The sequence below is a fragment of the Podarcis erhardii genome (genome assembly GCF_964252035.2).
Source record: "Podarcis erhardii genome assembly, chromosome: 12".
Classification (NCBI taxonomy): Eukaryota; Metazoa; Chordata; class Lepidosauria; order Squamata; family Lacertidae; genus Podarcis; species Podarcis erhardii.
Genome location: NC_138513.1, coordinates 12,105,110 through 12,118,228, shown reverse-complemented (window position 1 = coordinate 12,118,228; position 13,119 = coordinate 12,105,110). Strand labels below are relative to the sequence as shown.

The following is a 13,119-nucleotide window of genomic DNA, read 5'->3' as shown; positions in this document are numbered from 1 at the left end:
GGTGGTAGACTGGCCCACAGCTGAAAAAGATTGCTGACCCCTGGTCTAGCACATGTAGAATTGTCTTATGATCAAATGGAAACATATTCCAATGAATAGGATGCATTCCCAAGTGATTTGAGATGCACCTGAAGTTCAATTAAAAGTGATTGGTGGCAGTTTTAATACAGTAATAATTGTTATCATAGATGTGTTCCCAACTCAACAATATCTGTATTAGTGGATAGTACTTCAGTAGGTGGACTTAGGTTGGGGAAGCTGAATGTCAATAATTGCCAGGATGCGATACATTGATGATGATGATGATGATGATGATGATGATGATGATGATGATGATGATAATAATTTATTTATACCCCACCCTCCCTGGCCAGAACCGGGCTCAGATATTGAATAATTACATATAACTCCATGTGTTTAGCCTACATAAATTAAAAGTGTTAATCATAACATTTACAAATCTAACAATTATTCTTGGAGTTGTATAATTATTGTGTGATCAGTAGTGCATGTAATTAATGCATAATTGCATGGAATTTGCTTTTATAGTGACACCTTGCCCTTGTTTAAAGGTCTCTTTTGCAACAGTTGAGTGTAAATAAAACATGAATTGGTCTTCATATATAATATTCCACTGTCCATTAGAATAATTAGCACTAGATCAGTGTTATTCATACCTGGGTGTGCCTACCTTTTCCTGAGCAGGTCACAGAAAAGGTTTATGGAAAATATATTGTGAGATTGGTGAGATAGTAGTCCTCCTTGAAAAGCCACTTTCCATTATATGCTACAATTTAGTTTTGAAACTTGGCATGACTTGTATTTTTGACTCACTTATTGTCAAACACCTCTTCTTTGTAACAAAGCAGTAAATACTGTTTATACAGTAAAGCTGGTTTATAGGTCCATAGTGAGTAAGAAACACTAAAATTCTAAGTAATCTCCCTTTTAAATCTCAACGCAACACCCACCGTCTTCTTAGAAGAAAGCATTTTAAAAGGCTTCAGTATTTCACGAGAAAGGTCTGATTACCACAGTGATTTTTGCAGAGGAAGGGAATCTGCAGCTGTAACAAGTAGAAAGTTTGTTAAAAATCTTGCAGAAGTTGAAATTTCTGTTCATTATAATTGCTTTCGTAACACAAGATTGAGATGTCCCGTTTTGTTTTGTTTTTGCTCTGTCAAAGTACTGAGTTTCTAAAACTGTATTTTCCACAACTGTTTTCCAGGTTTTACCTGGCAAGATGATTATACACAGCATGTTATTGCCCGTGAAGTCTCATATCTCCATAAGATTCATGATTGGCACCCTGAGGCATTCTCATCAGAAGAGCCTGATGCACAGAGGTAAATACCCAGGCATTTTATGTATCATTTTTATTAAAAAAACCTGGTATGTTTGGCTCACATTACAAGTTCAGGATCTCGCTTGTACTGGCGGGGCAGTGGGGAGCAGAGAACTTATTGGCACATGTGGTGGAGTTACACTAAAGTTCATGAATTTTGTAAACAAGTGAATACAGAAATCTGTACACTTACAGGTGAAAACGTGATCCTGGATCCTTCACTATGTATTTTGTCTGTTAATGATAAAGGTAGGGCAGATCTTCTATGTAAACAGTTAATTGTAGATCTAATAGCTGCTCAATTAGTGATTGCTCACGTCTGGAAAGAAGCTTCATGCTATACGTAAGCAGCTGGTACACAAAAGTTACCGTATTTTTGCATCTATAAGACACCCCCATCTATAAGACACCCCCATATATAAGGCGACCCCTATTATTTTCACTATGTACTATCCATGTATAAGACGACCTCTTATTTTAAAATTCAAAAATTTAGGAAAAAATATAGTCTTATACACGGAAAAATACAGTGTGTTCATTGCTATCTCAAAGAAACTGACATGTAATAGGCAGGTGCCTGTGATGTTGTTCCTTTTGATTTCACCACCAATTCAGGGTTATTTATTAAACTTATGACATCACAGTCACATGAATGGCACATTCCTTCAAAATATGATTTTATTTGGCAGCATCTATAAACAGGCAAGACCTTTTATTCCCCACCCCTATTCCCTTCATTGTACAAGGTAAGTTAATGGTTATTATGACCAAAGAGAACCTATAGATGGCCCACAGCCTTACTATTAAAAGTGATGGAAACACTTCTAGCTCAACCTGTTCTTAATTCTTTCTGGAAAGTCAAGACCCTCTTGTTCAGTTAGTTGCTGATTAAGGGAAACCTGTCAATCATGGGGCAAAAGAGATGTAATCATATTGGGATCAACAGAAGATTGAATGGAAGTGACACTTGATCAGGATAAATGTACACATTTTCACTTTATCTGTCATCTATGATCTGGTAACCTCTAGGTTAGATTACTGCAATGCATTACATGTGGGACTGCCTCTGAAGATGGTTCGGAAACTTCAACTGGTGCAGAATTTGGTGGCCAGGCCAAATTCCCACCAGGAATTTTGGAATGCTCCAGATAGTTGAGGGACTTTGTTTTTAATCTTTGAAGGACAGTGTTAACCATCCCTCCATCCCAGGCATCCATACCAATACTAAGTAAAAATAAAAACAACGGGCTTGTTTTGTTCTTCCACAGCCCTTTGATCCAGTGGAAGCTTCTGTTAGCGAACAGGCAGAGAGGGAGTTTTTGCTGATTCCACTTTCCTTCGGCTGCCCCTGTGCCCCTCCCAGATCTGTTCAAGGGGGTTGGGGACCCCTTGTAACAGCATGGAGGGCGGTGCAACAGATTGGAGGAGTAAAAAGGAATCTGTGAAAATCACGCTCTCCTTTCAGTTCATGGAAATCTCTGCTGGATCAAAGAGCTTTCTGTCAGCAGAGGGACCCAATTTGATCCAACCCATTCTTATTAACCATTTCTGAATATATCTTATTGAGCTTGTGTCTTTTTACTGAAACATTGATATTTCAAAATATTCTAGTGTATTTCACCTCTCAAAAGTATTAGTTATATGTTGCTGGGGACTATATACTTAATATTCAAAGGTGTTGGTTAATTTCTGAGTCCATTGCACGTTTTATAATGTAACATTGTTTAACTTTATTTCAACTTGCAGGTCCACAAAGCAGAAAGCTGAAAACAACAGGAATTTAGGTCTGGAAAAGGATGTGAACTTTGCCAAGTCTCCTCAGCAATACCTTGCCTATTTGGACATTCTCTCCCAGTCTGCAATTCCAAATTTATATTCAAAGATAAGGGGCAACAAAGCCTCTCTTAAGGTACGGTTGTTGTTGTTGTTTCCTCCTGTTCTTCCTTCAAACATTTCTTTTTCTTTTTCTTTGCTGTTAGACCTTGTCATTTTTGTGGTATTCTTCCTAGGAGGCTGGCCTGGGGGTGTATGCAATCTCACAGCAGCCATTAGTTTTCTGGCCAATGGTTAATGCAAAACAGTGTTACTGATTCTCCTTCTATGATTGCTCTGCTCCACCAGACTGACCACTGCTGGTTATAATTAAAGAACAGGCTGTAATGATCTCTGGCAGGCAAGCAAGCCCCGATAAGAATTAAGGACTCTCCGGCAGTTTTATGTACGTTTATTTATAGAAAAACACACCCAGAGCATGGCTTCTCGCCTGCTCGCACTGATGATAGTTGGTCAGTCTGAATCTTCGTCCCTCCCACAGTAGGAAGGACGCCAAACTCCCGCCTTTCCCCTCTTGCCCTTCCATTGCCCTCTGATCTTATCCAGTCTCCTAGAACGGGGACTGAGAGGCTGGCCTCCACCCTCCCCACTTCTACTTGACACAGTCTCAGACCTCTGCTTATCTGCTGATTGCCTAGCAATGCTCTGGCTGCCTTCTAACTCTTCCTCTTCTTGAGAGCTAACAGAGTCTTCCCCGGGAAGGGGGTTGAGCTGCCCTTTCTTGACTCTGTCAGCCAGCTATCATTTGCAGAGTCAGTCCCTCATTCACTTAGCTCAATTTTTGAGTCTCACTCCTATCCTGTGCTCTGGGGGGGGGGGCACGTTCCTGACACAGGATGCCTCTGAGCACATTCTGAGTCTGGAAATTTGTTTTCTAGACCAGAACTGAACTGAGCTCACAATCATTTCACATAAAAGTCCATCCCTTTTAGATTTCTTTATTTCAGCAGCCTTAGGTAGGAAAAGTCGCCATGTTGTTGCTAAACAATTAGCAGCTAGAAACTTTTGTTGATCTATTGCAAATCACCCAGGCATCTAGGAGAAGACCCTGACCTACTTACCTGACCTAACTTCGACACCTCTGGTGTATAACTGTTTAGCAGCTACCCTGTATGTAGAGGAGCGGTGATAACATTTTGTTAAGTGTTTCGAAGACAAAGTGCTATGGCAAGCCTAAGTATGGTAAGTATTAGCTTAGGGCACTGATTAAAAGTGCCACCTAATTAACAAACAGCAGTTCTCTAGATGGTGTTCAACTGTAATGGCTTACTTTACATTTTTACAGGATACCACCTGCCTAAATTAGTAGTAGGGTCTTGAGAGGTGATAAATGGCTGAAATTTGCAATTATGCAGCTCCCCCTTTCCTCCCCAGAAAAAGAACTGAACATAACCCACCCTCTGACATGGATTATAATCATTTGCTTAATAGGTATGGCTGGACAAAAAGTTCTTTTTCAACTTTCTACTGAAAGGAATTTTGATGGCAGTAGGGTGCCATTTTTCATAACCTTGCAGATAAGTAAAATAAAAATAAAAATTGACTAGCGTATACTTTTTTCTTTTCATCATCTATAGTGTTTAACCTGTGGTGGTTTGTTCACACCTACATTTCAGTGGTTGATGCTACAGTGAGCAATGAGCATTCATGTTGTGGGTTTGGGGGAAGGTCAGTTTCCATGATGCCCTGAGCCCCTTCCAGTTTTTGGGTTCCTATATCTGTTGTGGTAGAAAGTATGAGAGCAAGCTTGCCAAACCAGTTCTTTTGTCTAGGCAATGGTTGCGGCTGAATAGTGAGAGAGACCTAAGGAGCAAAACCAGGAGTACCGGTATTTTAAAAGTGTTTAGGAGGATGTAACCAAGTGTTACTTGCCCAAAGATGAAGGAAGTTCTGGCCAAAAAGAACAAGGTGTTTTAATATGGTTTGGGCAGTTTCATAATGGCAGCTGAGTTCATCTGATTTGCTTACATAGTGCCTGACATTGTCATTTAAGTGGTTAATAAAGACAAACCCCTAGTGTGTCCAGTTTTCTTCCAATTCCCCCCCACTAAATGCACAGTGTCTTCCCCCAAATGAAAATTTTGCATCCAACTGCACACTAAAAATCCTCTGCCTTAAACTGAGCACTATTTGATATGTAATAGCAGTAACATGTGATGTTTGACATTCTCAGAATTATTGGAAATGAACAGCCCAAATAAATAAGCAATTGATTAACTTCACTGTGTTTGATGAACTGCTGCACATATGGTACGCAATGCCCCTCATATTATAATGCTGAACTTCTGTGCACCTGTGATGACATGAAGATCATATACGTTTCCCATGTTCCCAACATAACACATCATACTTTTATATTTTAATATTCTAACATATATATATATATATATATATATATATGCTTTCGTAGATTTTCACGGGTACAGGAATGCAGGTTTTGGTGTCCTCGGGTGTCTTCCCGTGTAAAAGTTGGGGTGTCTAGGCGACGTTTCGACGAGGTCTCACTCGTCATCTTCAGGCTGGTGCTTTCGGCTTCTTGTTACTGGAACAGAGCAGGATCTCAGTGTTTGAGTTCCTATAAATACTGTAGAGGGGGTGTGGTGTATAGCCTCCAATGTTCTGGGCAGAGAGGAAGTTCCCAGGCTAGTGTGCCTTTTCTTCTTTTGTTCCTTAATTACGAAGCTAATCCAAAAGGAAACACCCCCCAAAAACCAAGACACAGAAGAAAACAATGGCATGGCCCTCCTTCCTTATATCAAGGGCACTACAGATAAAATTAGCAAAATCCTCCATAAACACAATATCAAAACAGCCTTTTGCACCAACCAAAAAATAGCCAATATCCTCAGAAACCCCAAGGATAAAATCCAGTTGGAAAACCAAGGGATCTATGAAATACCCTGCAAAGTCTGCCCAGCCACGTACATTGGACAAACAAACAGACGAATAAATGCACGTATCGCAGAACACAAGAATGCCGTCAAAAAAGAAGAAAAAACTTCCTCTCTTTTCCAACACATGAAAGAAACAGGACACGAAATTAATTTTGCAGATTCCAAATTGCTCTTTAACACGGAACATCACCACAAGAGAATAATCATGGAAGCCATCGAGATAGAGAAACACCCTCACAACATGAACAAGCGTGACGACACATCCCGCTTGCCAGACATCTGGAAATTAGCCCTCCCCACAAAAACTGACACCAGATCCAGAGGCACACAGAACGCCAACACCAATCAACCACACCAGACCCAAACCCAGACCCTCTCCACAGATGAATTACAGACACCATCCAGTAGCCAATCCATGGTGGCACCTCCGGATGCTGCACCCCCCTGCAATCCCTACACAGATCTGGCTGACACAAGCCACAAAACCACAGCTCGCCCCTATACACGAAGCCAAGCCAGAGCACAACTAAGTACAGTACAGCCATCTTCTCAGGAAAACTCTTCACAAAGTTCAAGAGGTCAAGACACAAAGACTTTAACAACTAATCCACACCTAATGACCCACCTAAGTGGTACTCAGGATATCACTCAAGAAATCACTCAAGATATCTCTCAAGTAATTAAGGAACAAAAGAAGAAAAGGCACACTAGCCTGGGAACTTCCTCTCTGCCCAGAACATTGGAGGCTATACACCACACCCCCTCTACAGTATTTATAGGAACTCAAACACTGAGATCCTGCTCTGTTCCAGTAACAAGAAGCCGAAAGCACCAGCCTGAAGATGACGAGTGAGACCTCGTCGAAACGTCGCCTAGACACCCCAACTTTTACACGGGAAGACACCCGAGGACACCAAAACCTGCATATATATATATATATATATATATATATTGTACATATTTTTTGGAAGCTGACACACACAGACCCGAGAACTGCATATACCCCTCCTCGCCCCCGATTGAGAAACATTGCTCTAGTGATTATGTAAGTCCTATATAAAATGTCTCTCTAGAGTTTGGTACTGTGCACATTTCACTTAGCAAATATATTTTGCAGTAAAAAAAAAATGTATGTATGTATGGCCAGGAAGGAGCCAGCAATGAGTAAGAGTTCAGTGCGTAACTTATGGCCTTTGATATTCAGAGAAGCTTGAGTGGTGCAGAGATTCTAGTATGTTATAAAAGTAGCAGGGGAAGCTTTTTGTTATGTACTGAAGTTCTCACCCTGGGCCAGCAGGGGGATACTGTAGATAGTTTTCACTCAGGTCCACATATGCAAATACTGTCAGTCTAATAGAAGTAGGTGAAATGTAACCGATATGCTTTTGTGCCTAATTGAACCATTACATGTAGTGCTGTATATAAGGAAACCATTACAATTGTAACTAACGCCTTATCTTGGTGGGGAGGGGTGTTATGTACTGAAGTTCTCACCCTGGGCCAGCAGGGGGATACTGTAGATAGTTTTCACTCAGGTCCACATATGCAAATAAGGGATTGAAAGTGACGTTCAGTGATTGGATAGTTACAGAAAATGGTTACTGTTGCGTTCTAGTGGAGCTCTATATAAGCAGGCTGGCTGAACCCTTCAGTTCAGTTCTGTTCTGGCCTGTGAATAAACAACAGCTGTTTGAAGAATCGCTGTGTCGTCTGATATGTTCACCCACAACTTAACACTTTTGGGGGCATTTTGGCTTTCCAGTCGAGAATGAAGCTTGAGATACTAAACTCCACAGAAAGCCAGCTGCTTTTGTTTGTCCAGGTTTCCTTCCCGTAACACACATGATAGAACAGGCAGTTTGCGGAAGATGCACTTTATAGCAGAGTGGCTGTTTATCCAGCCTCCAGTCTGTCCATTCAAGTGGCAACTGCACAGTCAGGCTTCAGAGGCAAAACTATTACCAGTTTTGATCTGAAGAGAGTCTTTGGACCAATTTTTTTGCTTGATCATCTATATGCAGCGTGGCACTTTTAACTAGAGGGTTTTAATTAACAACCTTCCTCATGCAGGTTTCCTCTGAAGTAGATGTTGAAACTATTTCAAAGCTTCAGCGTATCTCAGACAGGAAAAGGTTACGTAAGATCCTTAACTACGATGATCCATCTTCTCTGCCAAGCCACTGGTGGTTTCATGATATATTAATGATCTCCCTCTTGCCATCACTCAATATGACTGCTGGTTGTTTAATGTTACAGCGTTCCCCGAAGCTTGCATGAAATAATTAGAGAGAATAGAAGATCATCTTAATTAAAATTTAGTTTAGGCCAGTTCACGCAATCAGGATTTTTTCCCTGTGTATCAATGGATATGGAGAACATGTCGCGAACTGTATGAGGTATAGTTCTTGCCATCGTGGCAGCTGTTCAGCAAAATAAAGATACATGCAGGAATGCAATTGATATTCTCTCATGCCCAGTTCTTAACCTGAAGTAAAGGTACGTCTAGCAGATTTTCATGTCATGTTGTCCAAGGATTCTCAGAGAACGCTGGACTTGGAGCCTGCATGCCCCTTTGCTGAGAAGTCTCTGATGTCAAGGAATTCTTATCCTTGTAATCATTGTTACTTTTGGTGGGATTGTGTTATCTTGAGTGGTCTGTGGAGTCTTCAAATGGTTCAGCTATTGTTAATAACAGTTTTTATCTAGTGCACCATAATTTTGTTTGACGGCTGCTGAAAAACTATTTTTCCTCACTTAGATGTGGCTAGTCTAATATTTTAAGAGTCTTCAAAGGATAAAATAATGTGCACTTCTGTGACATTTCTTTCTGAAGGGTCAGTTACTTAAGTAAATCGTAGTGAGCAGTGTGTCATAGTCAACCTGACTTTAAGTTAATGTACATGTTTCAAAGTAATTTATTTTCTTTTTTATTGTTCATCCTGTATTATCTAGGTCACCTGCACCATCCATGATGGGTCAAGTGAACTGTTCTTTAGAATAAAAAATTTTAAAGCTCATCCTCTGCAAAGATAGGGATGACTCAAAGTTAACAAATAGTTTTAAAAAATCTTAAGACCATGACAAAATCTGATAAAACAGTAGTTCCTTCGCCTGAGCAATGCATCTTTTATTTTACATTCACACAGCACTTTTTATTCCATCATGGAACTCAAGGCGACATGCATGGGATTCTTGGACAGCCTACCGTTTGGCATTGACCCCATCCAGATCGACTTGGTTTCAGCAAGGATGATGTGTCATGCACTATCAAAGTATGCCATTATTTTAAGAAGAATCAATGGTCTGGAGCAGGCATGGGCAAACTCAGTCCTCCAGATGTTTTGGAACTATGGTTCCCATCATCCCTGACCGCTGGTCCTGTTAGCTAGGGATGATGGGAGTTGTAGTCCCAAAACATCTGGAGGGCCGAGTTTGCCCATGCCTGGCCTGGAGCAATCTTAACTCCCTAATTGCTCAAGGAGCGGGCAATGGCATATGGCAGAGGTGTCCCTTCACCAGACTCCGCTAGCAGGTGGCTCCACTGTTGCAGAAGCTGCTGTGGAGCTATTGCCAGTGGCATTCCCACTGTAGCAGGCACAGGGTTCCAAAATGGGATTTTTCAGGGACAGAGCAAGGTGATCCAAGGATCTGCTGGATCCTAGGCTGGGTCATTTGTTGTTGAGGGGGCTTGTTCAGGCCCTTCTGCTGTGCCAGCCTGGAGCTGGTATAGGAGCAAGGAGGAGGAGGAGGAGAACTTGTGCTCCCATCTTACCTCCTTAGTGGCAAGAGCCAGAAGATATTTGGATTAGATGGTGGCTCCACCTCACTAAGCAGCCCCAGGGTAGCTACCCAGTTAGGCACACTTAGTTCCCATTGAAATCAATTGTATTTGAGCAAAGTCATGACTATTTAACAGGCAAGTATAGCTTGCAGTCATAAGTCACATATGGAGCAGTTCCAATGTGATAAAGCCTATTCCGCATTTTTCCAACTGTTGTCAGATGTAATTACTCTCTGGCTCAAATATCAAACCTCATTTGATGCATGTTCATGTTGTTGCTTTTCCCAGCCTGCCCCCTCCAGCTCTCTCTTTCTTTGCCCTCTTATCCCTTGCTAGCTATTTCCTGTGCCATACAGCTAATTTTGCCAGCAAAGTGAATTTACAAATCCCTGTCATTAATAGCAATTAGATTTGCAAAAATAAATAAATAAGATATTCTGCTGTGGGATTACCCTGTGAAACTCATTTTACTTTTAAATGAGGCAGGTTAGTAGTGCCCAGAGGTACTCGGCAAGAATAAAAAGACCAGATAAAATGGTGGTAGCACAAACGATCTTAATTCTTTGATTAAAAACATACATTAGGAAGAGCTAAGTTCCATGCAGTGGGTCTCCCTCATCCTCCTCTTCACAGAAAATAGAATAAATTATCCTGGTGCTATTTAATATAGTAGTTGTGTGACTTGGGATTGCTCTTTTCTAAGATCACATAATTCTGCCACTACATTATTTACCTGTGCTAAGTCTTAACTGGGCTTTCAGTTTGTACTGAGAGCTGGACCATAAAGAAGGCTGATCGCCAAAGAATTGATGCTTTTGAATTGTGGTGCTGGAGGAGACTCTTGAGAGTCCCATGGACTGCAAGAAGATCAAACCTATCCATTCTTAAGGAAATCAGCCCTGAGTGCTCACTGGAAGGACAGATCATGAAGCTGAGACTCCAGTACTTTGGCCACCTCATGAGAAGAGAAGACTCCCTGGAAAAGACCCTGATGTTGGGAAAGATGGAGGGGGCAAGGAGAAAGGGACAACAGAGGACGCGATGGGTAGACAGTGTTCTCGAAGCTACCAGCATGAGTTTGACCAAACTGCAGGAGGCAGTGGAAGACAGGAGTGCCTGGCGTGCTCTGGTCCGTGGGGTCATGAAGAGTCGGACACGACTAAACAACAACAACAACCTTTCTGTTGTGCATACATATCCTGACCTATTGCATTCCATTTATCTCTAGGAATTTCTCCCCCACCTGAAGATTGTAGAAGCTTGCTATAAAACAAGGGCGAGAAATACCAAGAAGGACTGCGTTGGATTTTATCTCCTGGTCTAAAGTTCTTTACTAAAATCAGACCTGGCGAACTTTCGTTAAGGGATACAATCCAGTGCAATCCATCCCGGCACTTCCAGTATAACATAGAATTAACTTTCCTCTCTTGTTTTCCAATGGAAAGTACATAGACCTTTCACCACAAAGATGCCAAAGAACAGGGCAATGCAGGTCTACGTCCATAGTGAATCACGGCCAAAGATGGCTTTAACGTTAATACTGGAACTTCAGGCTGTATGTGGCTCTAGTCTTTTTCTCTCTCTTTGACTATACATTTGTTGTCAGAAATGAGGGTGCTTTCAAAATAGGCTTACTGCTGTTGATGCCATATTTTTAATTAGGAATTTTCAAAGAGCATCCCAGTCTGCCAGTGTTGTGACCTGTCAAGCTGCTGAGAGACTGCTGGTCCTCTCCTGATACCAGCTTAGCCTGCGATTGACACTTGTACCCAATTTGTATAAGGCTGCTTGAAGTGTCTGTGTTCTTCTTCTTGATGGGCTTGTTTGTTTACAGGAGACTCAGGGAAATCGCAAATCCTCTTCAATATTTGAGTGTTCAGGCACTTTTCGAGTAGCTGTGTGTGTTTTTTTAAAAAAGCCACCTTTGATTATCCAGGTCAAACTTTTTGCAAACTGTCTCGTAAGGTTTGTATAAAGGAAAGGGTCTTCATTACTTTTGTTAGCTGTTTGAATTTGGTGGTGCTTTCAGAGTACAATGTTGACGTCCAAAGACTGCTTACAGGTAGAGAGGACAGTGATTTTCCTTTTCCCACAACCGGGCATTATAGAGCGTCCCTGACTTTCAGGAGCCTAGGTGGGGGAGCATGGAGTTTCATGGGCTTGGCAGGGGGAAGCTTCAGTTGTGTATGTGCAACTCTCTGTGTTGCTCCTTGGGCGACCTCTGTTCTTTAGACTTCAAGAACTATTTTGCATTTGTAAAAAAAACAGCAACATATGAATGCCTCTTTGTCTTTGCAATTTCCACATCACTTTGCTCAAATTCAATGTACAGCATAAGTAGCACCTTGCAATTCAGTTTATTTCTCCCTTATTTTACGGACGTACAGTAACATCCAATTGTTGAACAACAATTGTGGATACAGATAAAGGAGTTATGAATCTTAAAGGGCTTGAGAAGAATAGGTTACTATCTTAAGCCATTTATGGTTTATCATTATCATAATAATAGCTCAAAGGATGCTTTGCATGAATGCCAATTCCCCAGCAACTTGCTCAGTATAATAAGGCATAGAAATATTCTTTGGCATAAGGTTCCTAGCACTGGTGCAGGGGGACAAATGTCCCTGATATTAGGATTCCGAGTCGGTATGGGTGCTTTTCGATTTCATCATGAAGCATTGCACTGCATAACTGAGATGAGGACCAGTCTTCCTCCTGTTCACTTTCGTGGCATCCCACGGGCGCTCGATTCCTCTGCAAGTGTGGCTGTGTACACATTATCGTCTTAAAATGCAGCAAGGTCATTTCCACCCACTGCGTTTCAAATTGCATTTGCACCTCATTGTAGGTCTGATCAAACACATCAAGATCGGGTGTGTTTCCAAGTCAGCTGCTGTCTCTCCATACCAGTGGGCAAGGAAAGGGGCGCAGATGTCTCCATAAGGCTTATTAAATTGAAGCTGGGGTGTTTGGGGGGGTGGGGGGAATTCATCAAAATTCAGCATTTCTCAAATTGCAAGGTGGTTGTAGATTGTAACTAAAGTTGTCTTGTCATTGACATCCATCTGTCTCAAGAGACAATGGAGTGCACCTCTGGGGGTGAAGTCTCCTAGAAGCTGCCAGCATGTAGACTGCCAGGAATAGACAAGTTCTTACCAATGTCTTTTATTGAAGCCTCTTGGAGTAATAGCGTTGCTCTGAGTAATCTCCAGGCACACCCCCTTCTCTCCTCAGTTGTGAACAGCCCCACCCACCTTATGGTGGCT

General features: G+C 41.6%; 1 protein-coding gene across 1 annotated transcript in view; it reads left to right on the top strand.

Moving 5' to 3' along the window:
* Window positions 1-812: 812 nt before the first annotated feature.
* The window catches only part of PTPRN2 (protein tyrosine phosphatase receptor type N2), a gene marked incomplete at its 5' end in the record, with an annotated part of 436,031 nt that continues 423,724 nt past the window's right edge, over window positions 813-13,119 (top strand). Inside the window, 3 exons of the mRNA XM_081881778.1 lie at window positions 813-819; window positions 1,229-1,346; window positions 3,092-3,254. Of these exons, the coding sequence (XP_081737904.1) occupies window positions 813-819; window positions 1,229-1,346; window positions 3,092-3,254 (288 nt within the window). The remainder of the gene's footprint in view (window positions 820-1,228; window positions 1,347-3,091; window positions 3,255-13,119) is intronic.